The 24,966-nt window shown below is 37.2% G+C and overlaps 3 protein-coding genes across 5 annotated transcripts; 1 reads left to right on the top strand and 2 right to left on the bottom strand.

Moving 5' to 3' along the window:
• The first annotated feature begins 1,675 nt into the window (after positions 1–1,675).
• LOC132202279 (alpha-1A adrenergic receptor-like) lies at positions 1,676–23,656 on the top strand. 2 transcript variants are annotated; one of them, XM_059629096.1, is made up of 8 exons: positions 1,676–1,717; positions 1,931–1,966; positions 15,905–15,963; positions 16,282–16,432; positions 20,213–20,534; positions 20,836–21,200; positions 21,444–21,669; positions 22,639–23,656. In XM_059629096.1, exons 3-8 carry the CDS (start codon positions 15,909–15,911, stop codon positions 22,999–23,001), a joined length of 1,482 nt encoding a protein of 493 aa, XP_059485079.1. In that variant the 5' UTR covers positions 1,676–1,717; positions 1,931–1,966; positions 15,905–15,908; the 3' UTR covers positions 23,002–23,656. The 2 variants fall into 2 exon arrangements, with proteins under 2 accessions (XP_059485079.1, XP_059485078.1); XM_059629095.1 differs by having other exon boundaries at positions 1,679–1,717; positions 15,902–15,963.
• LOC132202280 (uncharacterized) lies at positions 16,582–17,559 on the bottom strand. Of its 2 annotated transcripts, none has more exons than XM_059629097.1 (4): positions 17,443–17,559; positions 17,294–17,399; positions 17,122–17,240; positions 16,582–17,066 (listed from the first exon to the last, which is right to left on the bottom strand). In XM_059629097.1, the coding sequence occupies exons 1-4, from the start codon at positions 17,482–17,484 to the stop codon at positions 16,797–16,799; spliced, it is 537 nt and encodes a 178-aa protein (XP_059485080.1). In that variant the 5' UTR covers positions 17,485–17,559; the 3' UTR covers positions 16,582–16,796. The 2 variants fall into 2 exon arrangements, with proteins under 2 accessions (XP_059485080.1, XP_059485081.1); XM_059629098.1 differs by having other exon boundaries at positions 17,303–17,399.
• LOC132202278 (uncharacterized transmembrane protein DDB_G0289901-like) lies at positions 17,858–20,025 on the bottom strand. Its single transcript, XM_059629094.1, has 9 exons — positions 19,896–20,025; positions 19,756–19,825; positions 19,576–19,688; positions 18,713–19,508; positions 18,587–18,654; positions 18,487–18,517; positions 18,362–18,426; positions 18,191–18,293; positions 17,858–18,131 (listed from the first exon to the last, which is right to left on the bottom strand). Exons 1-9 carry the CDS (start codon positions 19,947–19,949, stop codon positions 17,872–17,874), a joined length of 1,560 nt encoding a protein of 519 aa, XP_059485077.1. The 5' UTR covers positions 19,950–20,025; the 3' UTR covers positions 17,858–17,871.
• Positions 23,657–24,966: the final 1,310 nt, after the last annotated feature.

The raw sequence follows: 24,966 nt of genomic DNA, 5'->3' as shown, positions 1-24,966 counted from the left end.
CTCGATTTTTCCACCACCACGTGTGCTACAGGCTTTTGTATCTTCTTGAGGGCATCGGCCGGCAGCATGGGGCGTTCGCCCCCAACACAAATCAGGTCCATCGCATCGCGCGCACAGCCCTTGCAAGCGTGTAAAACAAAAAGAGGACGAACGCGGTCGTCGACAATCATGATTTAGATAGCTTCCGGCTTTCTCTTTATTTTAACCCTGCTCTTCTCTCTATCAATAAAACGCACGGAAAGCACTGCAACCACTCTGAGAAGATTTATTTTCTTTAAATATATTTGTTATTTTTATCCAATTCTATAATAGATTTCATTTCATAAATATTTCAAAAGCAATTTGCTCAGAGTGTTTATATAATTATATTATTCTCATATATTCATTTGTCTTAAAAAAAATGTTTTGGAGAGCCGAGAGCGGCCCTGTTTGGCGCAGGTAGCAGAAGGTATAGGAAGATACAACTCGAAAGTCAAAACGTCGTCCTTTCTTGAATACAGAATTACGTTGCCAGCGCTTCTTTTTATGGGCGAGAGAGTGTATGTTTAATAATGCACTCACGTTGGCCCATACGGACCTTAGCTTATGCACTGGCTTGAAAATCTTAGCGGAAAAAGGGAGTGATTTTACAGCACAAAAATGTGAGTGCACTTTTCTCCACTTACATTTCAATTTCCGGAAACCTCATCGTCTAATTTAATATTTAATACAGGACAGGAGTAAAAAGCTAACATTTTGTAAATTATATATACTTTCTTTATGTTTATTAAAACTTACGTCTAAAATCAACAAAACTTGAGAAAACTTATGTTATATGTACATACTTTCTTTTCGGTTTTTGAGTTTAAAATTGCATGTAAAGGATTATGTAACTTTTTTGAATCTATTTCCCCTTTTTAGCTCCAGCTCGGCAAGTAGGTTCAATTTGGAAACTTTTTTGCTTTTAAATTAAACTTATGAGTTTTAGTAAGTTGTTTACTAGGACCAATTCTCTCTTCAATGTGATTTTTTCGCAAAACAATCTTTGACCTGTTGTGAGACAATAAACGAATGGAATTTAATTGCATTATGTTGATAATAATGATAATGTTAATTTACCGTTTACATGCGCTGATATAGAAAACTGTTTTTTGTTGTAAATTGGAAAAATTACTATTTAATTTCAAAGAGGCGGGAAAATCACCAAAAAGTTTCAGTATGCACTTCAATGTTATGAATTTTGTTTTTAATTAGATTTATTGATAAAAAAAATATTCATGCCAGTCAGCTATGTAAAAGCGTAAAGAATGATCAGTGTCAAGCGCCGAATGTTGTTATCACGTTGAAAATTATTTAAAACTTCGCCTACTTAGAAATTTTGAATAATGAATAAATTTAAAAACTAGATATTACATAACATTGGCTTGGATAGTTTTTTATTTTCGTGTTATATTATTTTTTTATACAGTAAAATGTATCAACTAACTTAACATGGGCACCATTATAGATATTGTTTCGGATAATTAAGAATATTAATGGAATTTTTCTTGAAAATACCATAGCATTTCCCAGAGGAAGGAAGCGGGCTTTGCGGCCTGTCAGGGCTCAAAAGAGACTTGCCCATGTGCGCGCGCGCATTCGTGAACAGCGGCCTGTGAGCCGCTTCCAGAGGACAGAGAACGTCGCCTTCAGTGGAGCAGGATGCTTCGACACCGTCGGGCGCCTCTTAACCTATCTGGTGAGTGTTTGTAAAGATCATCGATGAGCGAGCGAATGTTGTTTCCTCTTTGAAGCCTCAACTCCATTGTCAGCAGCTTTGCAATTTAATTCATTTTAATTTTATTGAACTTCATTTACATAATATTTCAGTTTTGAATTCCCAATCTTGAGATTAATTCCGATACAAGATACAATGCTTCACATTCAATAAATATGTTTTTCTTTCTTTCAGTAAAATGTAAGGGCTTCAAACGTCAGCTGCAATAAGGTCAGTTAGATTAAATTTATATTTCAAAATTTCAAAATAATGGCATTTGAATTTATGTTCGGCTTTTCCTTGATTGTTTTTTTTTAGTCATTTATTGTTTTGTAGAAAAAAACCATCTTGCTCTACTCGTTTCAACTACGGGCTGCGAATTAGTTTGACAAAATTTAGAAAGTTAATTAACTTTTACAGACATTTATGTAAACCACACTAACAAAATTATTTCTTTTACGACAATCAACGACTCAAGAAAACCCTATCAAAGAAAAAGCGAATTTTAATCCAAAATTACTCTCAGGTCTCAATCATGTACGTCTTTAAAATCGAAAACAAGTAGTTTATTTATTTTACACATAAAAATCTATATTTAGAATTAAAATGAAAACCTAAACTCCAGGTAAATGAGACGTCACGTCAAACTGAAAAGTTAATTTCATGATAATTAAATTGCAGTATTAAATACAACCTTTCTGAACATGTACGGCATGTTCAAGATCTATTCTTGTGATTGTAATAATTGCACAATCCGACCTTTTGGTTTTGTATTTCGTGCCGGTAATCAGCATTTGATTACATAAGAAAGCCCATTAAAAGGCAAAATTTGTCCCAAAGTTAACGACGTCTAAATTTGCCCAAACCACGATTCAGTTGATGTTATTTAAGTAAGAAAGCGATCGATGAGGCCCGTAATGATTGCAAAAAGTATCAAATTCGCCCATGAGCGAGCGCTCGTTTTAAGTTTCTCCCTCGGGCCGTCCGACGGTTGCTGATGCTTGGACGCAACAATGGTCGATTTGCATGCACGACTTTGCCGATAGTTACGAAAAACAGTTCTTTATCTGCGGTTATTTCGGGACGCGAAATTGAGCCGCGGCACGCAATGATACGTTTTATCGAGGCAACTTGCGCGCGCCCTCGCGTTTAGACACATTTTGTGTTCCCGCCCGCAGCCAGAATCGCAAATTGCTTCATCTGAAAAGGAGCACCGCGCCTCATCAGCCACCAATCATTTGTGTCAGTTTCGCGGTCTTTTTTCTTGGTTCCTCTCCAATCAATCACTTTGTGCGTTGAACCGTGTTCCAGCTGAGTCTGCAAAGAGCTCTCGATTTTCGATTGGAGATTATAACTTTTACAAGGAAACACTTTAAGCAAGGACAAATTTCCAATCTTTTATGAAAGATCACTTAATGAACGTGGCTTGATCTAGAAGAGTTTAAGTAACAAAAAAAAAATTAAAACATGCATAACGTGAAATGCAAAAACAGCTTAAAAATTATTAAAAGCCAACTTAGGTATAAATTCGTGAAAAAATTGTTTTGCAGGTATCATTTTTTTATTCAAATCTTGGAACATAAACATGTCCTTCTGTACTTCATCGCTCATCGCAAAAAATAAACTGCCACATTTCTTGATAAGTCTTTCATTGATCTTGTGAGCTTTCAATTTTTAGTTGCAGTAATTTTAGTTGATGAAAATATTTTTGAGACCTAAATTTTATTTTAAAAAACTTCGGATTTCAGTTATAAGGCAAAAAAAAATATTCTAAAGGGTTTAAACGGTTATGAAAGTCCAAAGAATAAAATTAATTAAACGAGCACTCTAATTGAATGACAAGTTTGTTTGACTATGCTAAAGACCAAAATTAGCATTTTATTTGAGGAAGCGACTCCCGATTAACTTTGCTTTCGCCTTCAAATTCCACGAAGCAATTTCCACGCCACTCTCAGTCCACCAAGAGTTGGCGGAAGTTTTGAGTAACTTTGTAGCGTTACTAAAAGCTAGGCCAGAGTTGGTCGAACCGCAGCCTCAAGAGATTTAACCTTGAGAACGATTTTGGCATAAATATCCTTGCACAAAATAATGAGACTTAAAAGACTTTAAAATAGAGAGCGGTGATGAAAAATGAGGTTGAAGCTCGAGAGGAAACTCAATTTGTCCCTCGCTAGGAGCAACTTATGCGAGAGCAAAATGCAAAATAAAAAAGTGTGTGCGTTTTCCCAGGAGAAAAGAGGGAAGGGCGGATGACAAATGCGCACCGCAATAAAGAACGGACCGTGTAATTTTCTCCGCCCCAGTGCGAAATGTAAATAGCTGTAGCATTTATTGGGTTGAGTCAGCACCTGCCTTTAATAAATGTCTCTTTTGCCTCCCTATTGGAGTCGCCTTATTTGACCTCCGGTGACCTGTAGGTGACCTCTTTCTCATTGATCTCAAAACGACCAAGCGCTTCCATCGCTGCCAATGGAAGAAACGAATTCTGCTCCTTCCGTCACGCCCCGCCTTCGCTAATTAATGTGATTTTTCAACTCTCAAGTGCCGAAACAAATTACTCTAATTCCTGACGAAATTATTCACGGAAAAATGTGTTAATTAATGACCTCCGCGTCCGTGCTGAATTAAAAATTAGCACCGGTAGTCTCGCAACATTTTTTACTATTGCAACTGACAACAAACTTTGTGCCGCAAGGTGTGCTCTCTGCATTTAAATCTCTCTTTACAAAGCACCATTTCCATCTTTAATTAGCTTTTCGCTGCAAAAACCTTTTTGCTTTTTCTTTCATATTACCTTTGAAACTGAGAAAAGTGTTGAGCTAATTAAATAATTGACTGCTACTTTCAGCTCTTTTGATGATGAATTTTGACACATTTGATGTTATATAATTCTATAAATTGGCTTCCAGGAAATTCTAATTACATCCGAAGCAAAACAAACATTGTCTTTAGATTTCCCAAGCGTCTCGAGCCGAGCAAAGTGTATTGTAGTGTTTCCATGGTGCAAATCAAGTCGGTGGTGCTAATTGCGTAATTGGCGCCAAAATGCAAACAGTTGGAGGGCCTCTTTCGTTTTAGATGTGCTGCTCACCGATGACCCCAAAGGTCGGCGGAAAGCTTAACCTGGCTCGGGGAAACGGCAGCCAATTAAATTTGCAACGAGTTGCTCTAGGAGTGGAGCAAAATAATTCGCCGTGTTTGTTTCAATTAGAGCTACGCTCTCACCTTCAAATATTAACCTGCACATTGTGTTGGGCCGCTTTAATTATTCAGCCGACCTGTTTTCGCTCCCAGGAGCTGCCGGCGATTAATGCACACGGCGCGCGCGAGATGCTCAAACAAGAAAGTGCGCAACACCCTTCATGGGTGCATTTAATTGTGCGCGACCTGCTTTTCCTTTGTGCAAATAATAATGGACGTGAGTGTGTGTCTGTGAGGAAAATTCAGAGTAAACAAACTAGCCTATTTTAACACTCCATTTCATTTTCATTGTTGAACACAGAACAATGCCCTTGTTCATTATAAATATGAAATGTCGAGCTAGAGAAACGACAACTAACGTGTTAATGAGCATACGCAACACGACATAATTGATTCTATTAACATTGTTTATTCGCCAAATGGTTCCAAATATTTTCCGAATTGAAAAAAAATCAATTTTTAGAAGAAGGGAAAAATTTAATTGTTGGCCAAAGCGGAACAAAGTTTTATTATTTTATTTTAATCTAACTTAATAGTTAAAAACTTGACATTAAATTTAATTTTGAGACTGATTTTTACGTGGGCTACTGAAATCGTCCAAGATTCTTCTGCTGGCAGGGAATCGATTTTTATATAAAAGTTTAAATTTTGGCAATAAAAAACTTATCACCTATATGGTTTTTCTTGATCACTAGCAAGGTTTCAGTAAATCGGTCTTAAAATCTTAGCCCTGAAACTGAATTTACACTTCAAAAAACACAAACACGAGACACGACCCATATTACTCTTCAAAAAAAAATTCCTCAAAAACAAAACAGTCACACTTAAACACAATTTTACCTCTCAAGTAATTTAATGTTTGTTAAGTAAAAAATACAGTTATTGTGTATAATTCATATTTTTTTCTCTATTACAATGTACAAAGGTATTGAAATTTTAATTTATTTTCTTCTCTTTTCGATCTGGGGATGATTTTTAATAAAAATGTATCTAAGAAATGAAAAATAAAACTCGCAGTAGAAGCATATTTAATTTGGTGGGGATTACAAGGGGAATCACATTTCCCATTGCCGCGTGCAAAGGAGAAGCCAAGAAATGGAATTGCAACTGGATGACGATGATGAGAACTGGATTGAATGTCTTGCGCCGCAAATGGGTTCACATCTCGTCGCCGGGAGCGGCGTATTGCGCGTCTCCTTGTCAACGCCCTCTCGTTTCTATATGGCTGAAGGACTAACGGCGGGATTAATACTCGGCAAAACCCGACTCCCCGTTAATTGGAGCAGGAACTGTTATTCCATCCTATCCTAATCCAAGTGGTTCTGCTGACCAAAACTGCCAATTCAAATTATCACTGACGGTTCTACGAACCCAAGAGATTATGAAATAGACAATAATGCTTTTGAAAAGCTTAAAAGTTCCCGCGCTTACAAATTAAACTGTTGGATAAATTTCATTAGTGAATATTGGTAAATAATGAGAAGTGAAATTGCCTTTTTTTAAATTTTATTTAACTCCTGGAAACGGTACCAGCGGGAGCAGACTTGCCTGTAATTCAATTTTGTTAAATTAATTTTTAAATATTTTAATTAACATTTTTATTTAAGATAATAATTTTTGTAAGCATTAACTTGAATTCAAAATTTGAACTTCTTATGCTTCTATACACCTGTGAGTTGCTTAGAAATTGCACCTGCCTTTCTATGTGGTTTAGGCCGGTAATAAATACCAACATTATTTTTATGGTCTGCGCAACTTTTGGCACGGAAGCGAAAGAGAGGGAGAGCGTTGGGGCAACAAAACTTTAGTGGTGTGTCCTGCCGGATGAAAATTTAATTTCCCGAGCGCCTGCAGAGCCGCCGGCTGGCAACCCGCTCGACACAATAGGTCAACAAAAAGTCTACCTTGACGAACCGCAGGCGCCTCGTCGGTCTCCTGCTGCGCTTCAAACGCAGATTACGCGCGGCTGCCGCACATTTCACGGCCCTCGTATATTTTCTTTCGCCAGCAAAATAAATAAATAACTGTTTGCTCGAGTTTCTGTAATTTAATTTAGCATCGCCGCGGAAATATTGGAAAATGGATTGCTTTTTCCTCCGTGTTTGTTCTCTCTTTCTAGATTATCTCAAATGTCCTGCGTGACAAACGGGATGTTTACTTTTCAATTCATCGAGCTGCAAATGGAAATCTGAGTAAGTGCAAAAGAGCGTCGAGCTTCGCCATTTTTCCGGCTTGAGCTTATTGCGAGTAATCCGGCCCGGCGCTAAGCAGCTTACACGCTATTATATTTTTGGGGGATTGCGTGCCGCGAAAAAGCTTTGGGATTTTATAAATAAATCCCTTTTTTTGAGAATAGAAAGAAAAAAAACTACGAAAATTCAGCTCTTGCGTTCACCTTTTATAATTAATGCTATCATTGAAAATTTGTATGATTTCTTTTTTTATTCAATTTTCAGAAGAAAATGTATAGAACTGTTTACGAATTGAAACAGACAAACTTTCAGTCAAAATTTTTGCTGGAAAATTTGAACAGGAGAAATCAATCAAGAAAAACAAATACTTATTTAACATTAGGGTTTGATCTTATCTAATTTGGACTTATTTCAAGGAAAATAGGATTATTTTCCAAAGAAAGTACAGAAAGAAAAAAGATTTATTGAAAAAAAAATAAAAATGAATCGTTGTTGTCTATTTTTCCGCATTGTTACAAAAACAATCACATTGTTTACATTCAATCACTGAAAATGATTGAAAGAAAAGGAATTTTCACCACTACCAAGATATTTTGCTACACATGAATTTATATTTAAACAAATTAATATACTATAATAGGAGGAAAAATAAAATAAATATAATTCAAAATTTAATTCCATTTTACTCTTTTAGCAGTTCAAATAAAAATTGTAAATTGTAAATATTTGAAAGCATTTTGGCGTATATATTTTTAAAATTGCTTTACTAGACGCGAATGAACATACATTTATTTTCGTTTTGGTAGCACAACATGTAATGAATAATGATGAGAGCATGATTGGCGTTTGTTTATTTTGCTGAATAATCCTTTGACGATGTTGACAAATTGCGCTTGATTACATAATAGCAGCGGCAATTAATAAAAAATAACGAGCTGTTGACTCGCGTCGCCGGCCGGCCGGCCGACCGAGCGAGCGGCCCGACCGCCTTCCGAGTGGCGGCAAGGCGGATTCTGTTGCACCAGTCCCTCTGCCGCGCTAATCAATAAAACACGCCGCCGTGTGCTTCCCTTCTTTGTGTTCTCATTATTCCGGCTAATCCAGGCTGGATCCGATTATTTGCGGCCCTCTGCATAAACACAACAGCATATCAAGACACACAAATATTGACCCATTGAGTGGCGAAGACCAAATAAATAACTTTGTCTGCGTCGCAATTTCAATATCCTTCTCCCAACGACGTGACAAAAATTGATATCCTCACGTCCGCAGACATTCCTCTTCTGCGAATCGTCTCTGTGTTTTTTTCACAAACCGCCAGACGATTCTTCTCTCCATCCTGTATTTTTTGTCCGTGCGGCTGCCAAGAAGAAGGACAAATTGGGCAAAACTTTCTCTCTCGCTCCGTCACTATGAATCACGGCGGACAAAGTTTTTTACGGCTCTCCTGGCCACTGTCCCACGTTCGAAATGTTTGCCATATCTTACGCCTCTTGGGATGCCAGAGTGGACATTTTGCATGGCAGAGTTTGTTATTGACTGTGACGCCATTGGTTTCACCCACGGACAACATTTTCCGTATTACTTTTGGTTCATTTCACATGAGTTAATTTAAATTATTCAAATATTTAATCGTCCTCTTGGCAGATTTTGAAACTCGAGGGACCGGTTGTAATCAAGTTGCGCAAATTTGAAGGGGTGAATGTCCTCCTCTTGGATGGCGAGAAGCATAAACACCGACGCAAAATTGTGAACTTGGCGGGGCGCGTGTAATGACCCTGGCTCTGCTTCAATTCCATGGGCAAAAAATATGATCGAGTTGTTGGCTCGAGTGGAATGTTCACTCTCCGTTTGTTTACGCTATTATAAAAATTGGCCTGTTTTGTGTGCTTCCGTCAGTTCCTAGGACGTGCTTTTAAAAGTACAAGAACCAGGAATTCGAGCCACCAGTGTTCTGTGGCAATAATTCCATCCGTGCGCTGAACAGTTTTCTAAAGTTAATTTTTTTAATGATACAGTTTGATGTATTAAAATATTCAATTTTTTACTGAGACATTGTTAAAGCCAAAGCAGTCAAATTAATCTTATTATAACAACAACCAGTATGCCTTGCTTGATTTAAATTAAATCTCGCTAAATAATTCAGCCAAATTAAACATTGTTTAATAAACAAAATTAAAGAACAGAAAATTTCAAATTATAAATTTTATAATTTAATTTATTAGAATAAAAAATAAATATTAATAAGATTGATATAAATGTTAAAAATCATATATTACAATTTAAATATATTAAAAGATGATTTATTTTGTTAAATAGGTTTAGTGTCAATTAAAAATTAAATTTTCCGCTGTATAGTGGTAATAAGTTTTCATTGCTGGGTAAAAACGCGTTTAATACATATTTTCACCATATTGATATTAAAATGATTGCAATTATTTCCAGAATAATTAATCGTTGGAATTAATTCTATCTCTTGCTTAAGTAACATTTTAACAATTTTCCCTAATGTTGTATCAAAAAATGGGAAGTAAAATTTACAGCTAAAATCAACAAAACTTCTAAATTTTAATGTTTGAAATGATGGATAAAATTGTTACTTTAATAATAACAAAAAACTAATAAAAAGAATTTCAAAGTATAATCGGGGCTTCAGAGGAGAAATTGTAAAATGCAATTTACTTTCGACAGCACCCTAGCTTTGATCTCAGAATCCATGGTTTTTGCAATAAAGTGGCCCTTTTTCACCCTCCGAGCGCGAGACTTAGTGAAAAGAAGGCACATAATAAAATTTCATCGCCACGAACCCTTTTCTGTTGGACAACAATCACTTTCGCGCGCGTCAAGTTGGTCTTTTGGAAAAGGACTCGAGCAAAGGGCACGCCGCCGGGTCGATATCCTTTCGTGCTCTTCAGATATATATGATTTTATACACACACACTTCGTTCCTTTATTTTCCGCTGCCGTCTCCTCGTTATTGCGAAAAGCCGGCCGGCTGCAATATGAGAGGATTCCGACGGATATCGCGAGCTCCAAACGCCGCGTGTATTGATTGTGAAGAAGGTTTGTTTGCGCCGAAGGTGAAGCGAAACTTTGTTGGCCAACTAATGGTTAGGTGCGCGCGGCGGCGCCACTCTTTTGTGCCCGCACAACCCTCGGCCAGATAAAATCGCAAACTTGTTGTAAATCAACCACTTTTGTCCGGCGTATTCAAACACACGCGACTGAAAGGGAAAAGTTTCCCGTTTCTCATCTCTCTGCGCCCCACGCAAAAGTAAAGTCTCGGCCAGATTTGTTTTGACGTATCCGCAGCCCTATTCACACGGAACCCTAAAAGCTAATGGGGCGGTTTTGAGTTTCAATATCGGGGAAAAGGCCCACCTGCTGGTGACCTTGGGCGAAAAGTGCTGGTCGCGCATTTTCGGTCCCGCCGAAAACTCGGCCTCTCTCTTTTTACTACTATTGATGATTTTTTACTACTTGTGATGTCAGCAGTGCTCTGGGAATCACCCGAAAGCACCAGTTGGAGATTCTGAGGCCAATCCCAAAACCTAACCTAACTTATCCTTTGTAATTTACATGGCCAATTAAGTTAGCCTGGGCAAGGTTTGGCATTTCGATCGCCCTCAGTGATTGCGCTGCACTATATACAATTTCATCTGAAAATATTTCTTTAATTAATTACCACCGACTGATAAGAAAAAATAATAATAATCACAATATTCTGGGCTTTTCCTCGTTGAAAATTGTTTTAATTAAAAAATAAAACAACTCTACCAGTTTCGGTCACGGTTTTTCATGAGCAAGAAAAAGAAAAAAAAAATTATAAAAAATTGAAAAAAAAAATCACATTTTGACATAAAAATTATAATCTTTCATTTATGTTGTCAATTTTGCTAATTTTTTTAATTTTCTTGCTCATGAAATAGCGTCGCAGCCCATGACCGAAACTGGTAGAACTGTTTTGTTTTTCAATAAAAAAACAAATTTTCAACAAACCCGATCGCTTCATTTCCATGATCATCCTCAAGAGTGTCAAATTCTTCAAACAAAATATTTTATTTTCCAATAACTGAAACCGGGCTCAACCTTGTTGAAAAAAATGAAAGGAAATCTAATATCTCAAAAATCGATTCCTGCCTGATTGCTCTTTATGTATACGACTTATGGGATAAATTGTCCTTTTTTTGTTTCCATTTTTTCAACGAGCTTAAACCAGGTTTAAATTTTCATGAAATTTACCATGAGTGTAGCTTACAATTAATTTAATATATTTAATTAAAATATCTTTAATATTAAAATAAACTTATGCTTTCATTTAACTTGTCTAAATTTTTAAATAATCACAAAATCATTTTCAATGTTCACTGCTCGAAAGGTTGGAAAATTTATAAACTTTTATTTAATCCAAGAATTGGTCTGCCGAACCATGTAAATCACACACTTCATTTTCCCGCATCCACTCTTTTCCGCTCAAATATTTGATAAGCCTTGGAACAGTGAACAGGCCTTGTCGTGCCACGCCAGACGTGCATTACTGCGTGCGGGCCCGAGCAAACTGCAAAAAAGAGACTATGCTGGCTCGGCACGATATCCAGCTAGATTTTCACAGCGACAAAAGCCTAATGTACGTCTGTCGTCGTATGTATATAGAAAGAAGTGGCAATTTAAGTTTTGCCATTTGCCATCCGTCTTCTTTGTGCGTCCTCAGGGAGTGCGATTTTACTTTCTTTCCTCTGCCATTCCGAGCAGCTTGCAACGTGCGAAAACTTTTTTTGCGCGGCCTTTGTTTGACTTCATTTTACTGGCAAGAAATTGAGCTGAGAGTGAGAAAGAGCAAAGTGAAGAGAACGACGCATTGCGATGGAAAATGCAATATCAGAGACCTTTGAAATGCATGACTTAGTTTTTTAATTCAGTTGCAGAGAACTTAGAATCATATTTATATTTTTTCTTAACTCATTCTAAAATAGCTTAAGTGAATTGTTTTTTAACTGAAGTAATTTATGGTGATTCAAATTTAAAATCGGCCTTGTGGGTTGTTTATAGTTTAAGGAAAAACATGACCAAAATTATATTATAAATATTAATTTGTGAAAAACATTTGAATGCTATTGTCAAATTTTGATTTATGTAAAATATGTTTAACTTTGAATAATTTTTCACGAAAAATTATTAATTTGAAAGAAAAATATTCTTTTGAAGATTGATTTTTGTACTAATTTTTGTCTAAACGATTTCACAGCTCATGAATTATGGCTGCAGCCCGCAGCCAAAACATGTAGAGAAGGATATTGTTTTTTTTCTTTTTAAACAACTCAAAATCCATCGAGGAAAAGCCGATTTTAAATTAAAATCACCATAAATCAACCCTCGATCGTGAAATTCTATCACAGAAGCAATTTTATTATTTATCTGCAATAATTGTGTAATGATATAAAAATACTTATTTTTTTTTTAATTCCACAATGTTTTTTTTTATTCTGCAGTGTTCTGCAGGTAGATAAACTTGTATTTTAAAATCACCTTGAACCTTGAACTTATTTCAGATAAAAATTGATTGCTAGGTCTTGCAGAGAGGAAAGTAGGCCAGTCGGTGATCATTGAGGATTCCCAATATGCAATGTATTTTTGCCTCGATAATAAGCATAGAAATAAACGATGGAGAAAAGGTCAAAATCAATGAAGTGAAACACATCATTTGCATAAGATAACGTGTATCTTTCTTGATCGAACGCGGAAGGGAGCCCATGATCTAAAAAGTAATTCGCGTCGTGTGGCCCGCGTAAATCAAGTCGCGTTTTCGCCGACTGCGGGTCACGAACACGGCAGGCGAGCAAAAGAGCGCGGCATGTGCGCCAAGTACACACGATGGCTACATGAACGGGTCTTGCCGCCGCGCTTGCATGCTGCAGTTGGCTATTGATTTTCCCGGCGAAGGCCTTGCTTGCTTTATCCCCATTGCCACCGGTGCGAGTCACGAAATTTTACGGAAAAGCAGAATCAACCCGACGGCGGCTCCGAGGAAAAGCTAATGTGCGGCCGATCAAAGAACAAAATCAGGCTCAATTATGTAGCGTAATTTTTCTTCTGAGAAAATTAATGCCGTGTAGACAGACAGACAGACGCACATACTCGGCGCGCTTTTGTGAAAAGTGGGGCAAGGCGGATGACGGTCTATTAAGTTTGTCGAGTTGAACATAATGTGGTGCGCTTCCACTAACTATGGCACGTGATTTGATTGTTGCAACACGCACCCTCCTCGTACTTTAATGAATCCATTACAGCATGTCTGGTTTTTCAAACATACCGTAATTGCATGAATCATGAGCAGGGAAATAATGGAGACACATATTATTCTGGACGATTCTGGAGAACATTGTTTTTCATATATTTATTCATCTAGCTTCATTTTTGCTTGAGAGTTTATGGCATTGTTATTGTTGTTTATGTGTCCAAATTTTTACATTATATTTTTTCATTTAATTGTTTAAAGCAATCAAATAAGGATTTCTTGGGCAAAACGGCACCATCACTTCCAAGAATTTTGCTGAAACTTTCAGAATTAAAAAGAAGCCTCGGTTGTAATTCGTAAAAATAAATAAGATCGATGGTATACAAAAATGAAATCTTTACATAATTTAAATTAATTTCCTTTTGTACTAACGAACAACATTAAATTAAATTTTCGTTTTTTTTTTCATTTATTTGAATGAGTTCATGTATGTATAATGTCAATTATTATCGGGATTTAAAAGTTTAAACCTACTTTTAAAAAAAAATTCAATTAGGCCAACACCTGGATGAGTCTAAATAAATAAACAATTAATATGCTTCTTTGTGTGTAGCTATTTTTAATTGTTATAATTAATACAAATTATTTTTTCACATTTTAATTCAAACTTTACAATTATTTTTTATTTTTTTTTTTATAATTTTTGCTCCAATTTTAATTTTATATTCATAATAATTTAATTTATTATTTTTATTGTTTTGATGAAATATTTAATTATTTTAATTTAGATTTTAATAAACCTACTATTTTTAATTTATTATGTATAATATTTACAGACAAACAAGCCTTCAATAGTTTCAATGGCTTTTTAGAAAATATAACTTTTTGTCAAATTTTCTTCGTCTGTTAATTAGCAAAAAAAATATTTCAAATATAGCGAAATGACCAAATTATTACTTAATTATATTAAATTTGGTGAGAAAGATTTGTATTAGGGTTTTCAATGCGCTGAAATTACTCCCATAAACCTGGAGATTATTTTGCTATGCGTATTACGTCGCCTGCAAAAACAGCAAAGTTGAATGGAAAAAGGCCTTTCCTCGTTCTCCTAATTATTGCAGCGCGTGGAGCCCAAAACTCCCTGCGGCCAAATAACCTCGCTGGGTTGTTAGCGCGTTGCGAAAAGCGTGCGGAACCAACTTTTTGGCCGAATGCATGATAAGAAGTGAGTGCCGTGGAAATGGAAAGTGAAATTGCCAGCACGCGTGTAATTTGAAAAAGCGACGTGCGGGCGCAGACCTAATTAAGGCGATTTGCGAGGCAGGATCGCGACCTACGCACCCTGTCGGAATGCCGAGGGCTGACGTCACCATAAATTAATTATGCGGCGCGACCCGATATGCCCTGCGCTATCCAATAAATTGCGCGCTCAGGGGAGAACTCGGCCGGCGAGTTGTTTTGCTTTGCAGAAAAAATGCAAAAGAGAGGAAGAGCGCAAACTTTGTTATTCCCTGCCGGCGAGATTTTTTACTCCGGGATGCTGTTTGTTCTTCGTCTGTTTGCACAGTTTATTCAAGCACTTTGCAAAAATAATAATAAAGGAGAGGAAAACTCTGTGTCTGCGTCTCCGCCATTTGAAATTTTTGAGATGTTAACGGATAAAAAAGCTTTTATTGAGATATGCCTGGAATTTAAAAATAAATTTTTGTAAACAGAGCTGCATTTGAGTTTGGGCACGTAATTCCAAAATATGAAAGGCACTTTACTTTAAAAAATGGTGTTCCTGCCAGATCTCACGCATATTTTTATATTTAATAAATACATTATTTATTTATTCTTCTCTTCAATTAAATTCCACTGTCAGTAAATATTTAAAATACAAAATTAATAGAAGCCATAGATGCAAGAGGTTTTTAAGAGATTTCTTGAAACAAAAGCTTGAAATTACACATAATTTGATGAAATTTGGCGTGAAAAAATTTATAATATTTTAAATTGTACTTGTAGTAGTTACGATTCAAAAAATGAATATCTCGGGCTCTATTTGAGAGGCAGAAATGCGAGAAATTTTCCTTTTACACGCTCCTCCTCAAATAGTGAATGAATTTGGAGCCATAACAATAAACTTGAAAATTTATGTATTACGTTTTATATGATAAACAACAAATAATTTTTTGCTATTCTCTCCTAATCGAATATTAATAGTCAAAGGTCAATTTTCATGCACATGTAAAATTATAAAAATTATGTAAAAAAAATATATAAATAATAATTTTTTTATCAGGCTACAATTGTTTTCAAATTGTAGAAAACGACATTATACAATTTTTCAAAGGTAGAAGACGCGAATTTTTCCCAATTTACTAATGGAGTCAATATACTTGATTGTGATAATTTTGAAAAAAAACTAAGCATCTAATATGAATGAAATTATCAATTAATTAATTATTTAGTCAAATCAGATGTTTGGTGTTTTTTTTTTAGTAAATGCAAAATTTTATTAACCGACTGAAAAATATTTCTGTTTATTTTTCCCAGGAGCGGCATGAGCGGCACAGAGGCTGATGTGGCGAACGTTTCCAGCGCCGCGGACCCCCTCGGTGAGTGGACGATTCGCCCTCGCCACCCCATTGCGGGGACGCGAAATAACGCCGCCGCGCACTTCCTTTGGCACTCGAATGCGTGCGCGACTGTTTCTTTTGCTGGCGTGCACGACGCCCTTGAGTGCGCGAGTCTGCACTGCGGACACGCGACCTTGGCACCCTTGAAACCACTTTAAAGGGGATGATGTCGTAAAAAAACACGCACAGTTTTTATTGTTTCAAACGAAAAACTTTGTTTGCCCCAAACCACATGTTTTGATAAATCTTATGATTAATTCAAATTTAAAAATTCAATGTTTTTCATTTCTTTTGCAGACCGGGTCGCCGCCATCAGCAATGTGGATATCGCGATGGCAATCGTGCGCGCGGCCGTCATCTCCTTCCTGGCGGTGCTCGGCTCGGCCGTCAACCTGCTCGCCCTGCTCATCTTCCTGAAGCGACCTGCCCTCCGCTCACCATCCAACAGGTGAGATTACGTGGTTCCGTAATCAAAACTCTTTTACCCATTATTTTTCCGTATCATACAGTTTAAAATTAATTGCAATAGAAAACATGAATATAAGGGGCAGAAATTAAATTTCAGTCTTTTCCAATTTTACCTTTTTTATTCACAATTTATGAAGGAATTTTGAATAAAAGTTTGTTTTATGATTGTTATAAAATGGAACAGAAAATTAATTTCCCAAGAAGTTATTTCATCAATTAATTTAAAATTACTGAACAATTGGTAAATTTTTTTCTACATATCAATAGAATTTTGAGCAATTTATAAATACTGACGCATAACCGAATTTGACCGATTATTATTATTTAAATTTCTGGTCAGTTCCTTAAACATATTGGCCATCTGGGCCCGCAGTTGCTCCGGTATAGCCAACAGCTTGCTCAGTTGTTGCTTCAGTTGGAGGATCGGTCGGAGGATCTGCTGGAGGGTTGGCTGGGGGGTCTGCCGGAGGATCAGATGGAGGGTTCGCGGGAGCGTCCGTATTGGCCACAGGGGCTCCCGAATCTGAAACAGAAGCGTCTCCCGCCGCACCTCCTGCCCCTGTATCTCCAGCAGGGTCTTCAGGTGGCTGTGTTGCAGCCGTACTTGCAGCCGGCTGCAGATTTATTGATTGGGTCAAAATGCGAAAAATTAATTTTTCTTAATCTCACATTATTTGCTGGAGGATCGGATTTTGTTTTATTGCCTTTGGTCAGCGACGGCGCAGAGCACGAATCTTCTCCACAGCATTTGATAATTTGCTGCCTCTTTTTATTCACATTTGCTGTCCCTATGAAACAATATAATTAATTAAGAAAATTCGAAAAAGCCCTTTAATTAGACCTGCTTTACTTGTGCCCTTCTGAACCTTGCTGCCTTTTTGAGCTTTGTTGGTTTTGCTTGGTTTTTTCTGCACACTTTTACTCTCGGCACAATCATGCAATATTACCTTTAAAGCAAATTTAAATACTCACATAGAAATTAATTCTCACCATTAAAATTATAAACATTGATAAGTATGCGACGGATCGCATTTTTTTTTTATCTCAATATGCTTCTCGCATCACTTTTACCACATCATTGCAGTACACTGCGTGCTACATTATGAAAATTTTATTGGAATGGCACCGGAAGAGTCCAACAGGAAATAAAATATGGCTGATTTTAAAATTCAACCAATCTGATGGTGAGTGAGGCATCTCCTCATGACGTGAGTGTTTTGAAATGTTTTCATGAAAAATTTACTTCCGGCATAAGCGAGCCTAATACGCACGATTTCTGCTGTTTCCGTTTTGACATAATTTCGTGCTTCATCCACTTGCAACCAATATTCCACTAATCCCTCATTATAAACAATTTTTAAGCAAAAAACCTATTTTCCAATATGACCAATTTATTATTAAAATTCTCATTTTATATTATTAAGACTTTTCGCATAAATAATTGTTCAGCTCGTAGCATTCCCAGTCATTTAAGCCGTTGTCGCCTGGTAAAATAAACCCATCCAACTCCACGGTCATTACGATGCAATGTTGGTTTCCACCCAAATAATTCGGCTGCATCAAAGTCCAGTCGTATTTGGAAATATCTATTTGCGAACCAGTGCACCAGGTGAATTTCTGATAGCACGCCATGTCAGTGGCGCCAATCCAGAAGTCCGATTTCTTCAATTTCAGGACGTCTAAACGAGTTTTTTTATTAATATTATTTGTTCAATTTTTTTCCTTCCAACTGATTTACCTTTGTTATACTTTGAGAAGCAGTCTTGCTCCGCCCGTGTTTCAAAGGAGCTCAAAAACATGCCCATCGAGCAACAGGCTTTAGACGCCACCGTATAATTTGCCTTTATAAATTTAAAAAAAAAAACGCAATTTTATTATCATTATATAAAAATCTTGAAATTTTGTTTACTTTTTCAGTGCTGACAAAATAATCCTTTCCACATATGGTTTTAATGGCGCCTTTACCAGCGGGAACTAAAGATTTAAAAAAATCGTTTAATTTTCAAATTTACATATTTTTCATCGGTATATTACCTTGAAGAACATTATTGACAAAAAGCGTAGGCTAAAATATGTTTTGAAAATAAAAGTTACATGCCAGAATTTTCATTAATTAAAAATTTTTCCGCCTTACATCCTTATCACACGGTAGGACGCAGACATCATCCATGCACGGATTTGACTTTGGCAGCACAGTTGCGCCTGATTTAAAATGTAAAATCAACTTTGATATTTTTGATCTCGGCAATTTTATCATCACTGTTTCCAGTGTTGTTTGCAGCGACCGTGGAAGAATTAGACAGCGGGTTGTTTGTTGAACCCACAGTATTCTTGGCAGTAGAACTTCCTCCTGCTGGAAGGGCTATCGTTGTGGTGTCAGCCTTTGGGTTTGTGACTCCAGCTGGGATTGAGGTAGTTTCCCCATTCGAAGATGCTCCTCCAGTTTGTCCACTTGCGACTGTAGTTGTCACTGAATCGCCCGCCACATTTCCACCTGCCACTGAATTAGCTGGAGCTGGAGTCTCAGAAGCAACATTTTGGGACGGATCTGATGAGCCTGCTGATGGACTATTTGTCCCAGAGACGCTGCCAGATCCTGAGAGTCCAGGGTCGGCTATGGGATTATTGGGGTCAACGATTGTTGCAGGAGCGGGATTAGGGTTGTTTGCTCCAGAACCAGCAGGATTAAGGTTAGGGTCAACGATTGCTCCTGAACCAGGATTTGCAGCGTTAGCGAGAGGGTCACCATTTGCGCCAGGGCCAGGGTTAAGATTTGCTCCTCCTCCTGCTGACCCGACACTGCCATAGTCACCATCTACTCCTGCGGTGATTCCTGTGTATCCCAAACCCCCACTAGTGGTTGCGTCCACTACTTGATTGTTGCCACTTCCTCCGGTGGCTCCAGCAGGTATTTCAGAAACTCCTAAATTTCCATCAGTGCTGCTCTCTGGAGCTGGTCCACCCTGACCCCCTTGACTTGATGACGTAACAGCACCCCCATCTTTGGCGGGTTGACCTCCCCCGTTGCTGCCTCCATTTTTTCCAGCATCCGGAGCCTACATTTGCGCACAATTTTATATCAATTATCTGTAATTATGTATTATTTGCAATTGTCGGTTTCACCATCATTGTGCTTCCGGATTCATTTTTCCTGTGAACTGGCAGTCCACTGATGCAGGAATTTTTACCACAGCATTTAATTAGTTTTGCTCTTCTAAAAACTGTTGAACTTTTGGCTGTTTGAAATTCTCAATTAAAAAAAACATCCAAAACTGTTACAATTGTAAAACTAAAATAATTTACATTTCAGTCCCAGAAAGGAAGCTTTGATGACAATATTTTTTTTCGCTGAGGATGCTTCTGACAGAATTATCTAACGGAAATAAATATTCATTATTATATAAAACATTAAAGACGAAGTGCAGTATTATTTTTTACAATACCAGCGTAGTGAAAAGAAAACCAGCAATCGCTGCACATCTCAAAATTCGCGTCATTCTGGATTATTAATTTTCCACTAAGCATGTGTTGTGCACAGCATTTCTCTATGTCAACTGCTGTGACAACTCTATATTAAATGACAGTAGATTCAGGGGAAATGAAGAGGGAACTGCTAAGTTTTGACGTTTGACGATACACCGGATGTGCATTTTCATTTCACATCAATTAAATTATTAAATATATGGGAAAAATGAAAATGTGAAAATTGTATTTGCGTGCTTCTCCTTTTTGACGTCACTTGTATGATGTTTTGACGCAGATTCGTGGTCAGCCTGGTGCTCGGCAACCTGCTGACGGCGGCCGTGCTGGTGCCGTCGACCCTGATGGCGCGACACCGCGACCCGTGGCTGCGGCGCTCGCTGTCCGCGCTGGCCATCTTTGCCGTGGCCGGCAGCGTCCTCTCGGTGGTGTGCATCGCCCTCGACCGACACTCGGCCGTCCTGTCGCCCCTGCACTACTCGTCTCCAGGCACCAAGCAGCGCGCCCGCGTCCTCCTGGGTGTCGCCTGGGGCCTGGCTCTTCTGCAAGCGACGTTGCCCCTCACCATCGGCGCCGAACCACCGTCGCTTATTTTTTCACAGGTTAGTTTGTTTAAGTATGAATGTAACTTAATATTGTGGCAAATCGACGAAACTTTTATTGAAATGAATATTCTTTTGCGCCCAAAGACTTAATTAATTAAATTTCTTATTGAATTCAAAAAATTAATTTCCTTTTTTCTACCCGTAAGTTGAGTATTCAAATATTTCATGTAATAAGTAAACATTTGCAAAACAATTTACTTAATTAACTGAAAATAATATTCTCTTCTGGAAATTTTTGCCAATTAACAATTTTTAAGTTTTAAGTGAATATTATATTCCCATATCGGATCGGTTTCAGAGCCAAACTCCATTTCGAATAGCGTACGCAAGCTCGCTGGCAACTCTTGGCCTGATAATTCCGCTGCTGATATTGTGCGTCATCTACGCACGGATGTACGGAGCGGCACAACGCAACAGCGAACGGACGCGGCGTCACAGCGTGACTGACGTCGTGGCGCTGACGCGACAGGGCTCCGTGTTCTCACGGGAGGAAGGCCGAGCGGTAAAAACGGCCGCCATCGTCGTCACCTCGTTCCTCCTCTGCTGGACGCCGTATTTTGCGGGCCTGTTGGCTGGTCCGTGGGCCCCAACACCGTTCGGCCTCTTCGCACTCAGCGCCGCTCTCTCCAATGGCGTCGTCACACCATTTGTCTACGTCTTCAGGTAAGGCAAATTTAAATTAATTTATATTCAATGAAATTTGATTGATTAATAATGAGCTTTACGTGTTGAGAATTACACTTTTGAATTTATTTTATCGGTTTTTGTTTATTTATGATATTTTTAAACAGAAAAGATTTATTTTATTGCAAGTCCAGCCAATTTTCATAGAATTCATTTATTTAATTTTAGTCTTTTTCTTTATGAAACTAGTACGAAATATTTTATTCGGAACTTGATTGGCAGGAGTGAAGCAGCTCGGAGAGAAGCTTTGTCCATCTTATGTTGGTGGAAGCCTCGGGTTCCTCCTGACAAGGCATTGTCTTGCGTGAAGCCAGCAAACAACTTGCGCATTCGGCCGCCGCCACTAGGCTACTTTGAAACGTCCACTGAACAGGAGTCTATGTCTGTGCACAGCTACAACACCGACTGCATCACAAACGACGCCATCAAAAGTCCACTGCACAAGGAGGTATGGCAATTTTTAGCACAGATCGTTTTATTAAATTATTATTATTTATTCTTCTCCGGCAAATAAAACCGTTTTAGAACTCCAAAAGGTAGAAAATGATATTGCCATGTTGTAATTTTACTCTTAGTTATGATTTATGATTTATATTCAAACTGGAGTCAATTTGCGAGTTTAAAATAACTTGACGTGAAATTTGAATCTGCAAGCAAGGATAGCTTGCAGCTAGAAATCAATACCATTGTGTCAGCACCTAATGACAAACTACGTAGGGTGCGTCAACGTGTGTCGCATGCAGATAATAAACAGACGAGATTCATTGCTCTGCTGCGCACCACCACACTTTTCCATCTGCACGGATTAGCACACATTCCACAGTGCTAATTCCTGTTTTACCTCAAAGCGATCACCGGCCGACTGGTGCTTTAAATATGCATGAACAAATCCGCTTGACGGAGGAAGCAGTGCATAAATGCAAAACATTTTCAAATGTCCAGAGTAATAAGTCAACCAGACGATATAGCATACCATTTTATACTTCATTGTTTTACACGTCAAAGTAAACAAAATCATGAACCAAAAAGACTGAATTTCAAAAATTTGTTATTTTATCGACACAATTTTATGAAATCATTATACATTGAAAATTGAAATATTAAAATATGTATAACAAAAAAAACTAAATTGTGAAATAAAACAATGTTTTATTTAACTGTCTTTAAATTTTAAAATTTTTACAATTTTATGTAAAATGAAAAAACAGATTTTTCTCACATTTATGTATCAAAATTATATAATTTTATATTGAACAAATTTTTTTTTTAATTTTAAGCAAATAAAAATGCTTATTTTAATCTTAATCATTTTGGAACACTCTAAAGGCAAATATTTGTGTAATTTTTATAGCAATATTTTCCAAGAAAAATGTTTAATGATGCAATTTTGCAATAATGAAACTCGTGATGTTTGCAGCCGACCAGCCTAGAGCTGCGTTCGTCCTGCCCACCAGGTTTGAACGGCGGTCGGAGGCGCGACAACGTGACCCTGCGTTTGTTGCCACGCGTCAATGGAGGCCGCCGCTGCCAAAGTTGCGTTCGCCAAAACTCGGACTCGTCGTGCGGCAGCGGCCAGGCTTTGCTGGCGCGCGACTCGAGCCTTGACTCGGCCTCAAACACCCCCCAACGCCGAAAACGACCTGCTTCCTCCGTGGAAACGTCGCTATCCTCGTCTGGTATGGGTCGGTCCATGGACTCGGAGGAGACCGGCGAGGAGGGAGAAACGCGGCCCACCAGACCCAAGTTGCAACGTCTGCCTGCCGTCGAGGACGAGGACTGAGAGTCGGAAAATTTATTCCTTTTTCGCCGGCATAAAAATGCCAAATGCGAATTTTTTGTTTAATTTGTTTGCAGGATAAGAAGATTATATATTTTTTTTAAATTTTTATTTCCCCAAATTCTAGTCAAATGATCTCATTAAAAATTTGAGCTGAAAAGCCTCTTTCAAAGCCGGTGTTTTAAAAGAATAAAAGGGAAGGAAAATTGTTCAACTTGTCTGTATTTTATATATAAAGAAAAAAAACACTGGAAAATATCTTCTCGCAATCGTAAATTGTTCAAGGAGAATTTTATAAAAAAATCATCATGTTCTGCATGAACTCATTTTTGTTAAACAATTGTGCAAGAAAAACCTAAAAAAAAATTGAATCTACCGAAATAAAGCTTCTTCACATACACATTATAAAATTGATGACCAAAATGCTTTAGACGCTACGCGACTCATTGTGATTCAGCCGATCAATTAAATTTGTACACCTCAGAAGATGAACAAAAACAATTATTTCGAAAACTAGTTACTGTAAGATGGAACTATAAAAGGACACTATATAGCCAGTCTATCATGTGCGTGTTAAAAAAAAAAAAAGAAGCGAATATCTGTGTTGCGCTGTCTGAGAGAGTTTAAATGATCAAATGTCCGTTACAAAAGTAATCAAAAGATGAAAACTAATAAAGAATTAATTTTAATCTGAGAAAGTGGAGTTTCACTTAAAAAAAGATTCCTTTTTAGTTTAGTAACTTGAGAATTGGCCGGAGCTTCTCTATGTCAAAGTAGATGATTCTGATAACATGCTCTTAAATCGCTGATTTATGCAAGCTTTGTGAACTATATCAGCATTTTGGATCAAACTCGTCAAACTTATATTAAACTCTCGCTTGCACCTCCAGCTTTTGCCTCTTTCTCGCAGAGAGTGCTTTGAATGAGAGCTTTTATAAATTGCAATTAAAATATAATTACAGGCAGATCGCTGGCGAATATTGCATCGAGCGCCGGCTTCAAGCGCGTCTAATTAAGATCACGCAAAAGACCTTGATACGCTCAGCCGCGCTCCAACTATTTATATAAAGACAAACAGCAAGTTATAAGCCACGTCATGGTAAAAAATTGAAGAACAGTGCAAAATCAACAAAGTGTCAATTTATTTACAATATTTTATAGCATCAATTTTATGGCACTCTCACAATCAGAGAGTCGTCGATACACTATATGAGTTGAGCTTTTTGCACGATGAAAATTTGAGATAAATGCTATGCATTTAATTTTTTGCTCATTCCTTTTAAGCGCAAGCTTATTTTTAAACGTTTACATATAAAAATTAATAATATGTATACAAAAAATAAAATTTAAAATTAAAAATGATGAAAAAAAATTCTTGATTTTAATCCAAAAGCCATAAATTGTGGGTCTCCTAAACATCCTAAACAGAGGGCGACGAGTTTTAAAATTTTTTAAAGTATTGTGCACTCATGGGCATATAAAACGCTGCAGCGTTATGGGCTAGATTTAAAACAAATAGAACTAAACGGCAATGGGCAAATTTTACGCAAGAAATAAATGTTTTCAAAATTTGTCATTGGGTCTGCAAATGTTAAAAACTATAAATAAAGGGGGGCACATTAGTGATTATAAAAATAAAATAACATTTGATATAATTAATTGTGGTCAAAATATTATTTAAGTTATAATATTAATTAATTCTGCTTCTAGGATTTAAATTATACAAATTAAATTAATTTCATAATAAATAATAATCTGTCACATCCGGAATTTAAGTACACATGCATGACTTTTTCTAATAAAATAAATAAAATGCATTAAGATTTTGCAGGATTCAAATGAAAGATCTATGGTGATTTGAATTTAAAATGGCTTTTCCTCGATGGGTTTTTGTGAGTTGTTTATTGTTTCAGAAAAAACAATACATGTTTCGTCTGCGGGCTGCAACCATAATTCATGAGCTTTCTC

The sequence above is a fragment of the Neocloeon triangulifer genome, unplaced genomic scaffold (assembly GCF_031216515.1).
Source record: "Neocloeon triangulifer isolate White Clay Creek 2 clone unplaced genomic scaffold, ASM3121651v1 ptg000015l, whole genome shotgun sequence".
Taxonomy (NCBI): domain Eukaryota; kingdom Metazoa; phylum Arthropoda; class Insecta; order Ephemeroptera; family Baetidae; genus Neocloeon; species Neocloeon triangulifer.
The sequence above is the reverse complement of the archived record's forward strand: the minus strand, read 5'-3'. Positions and strand labels throughout refer to the sequence as shown.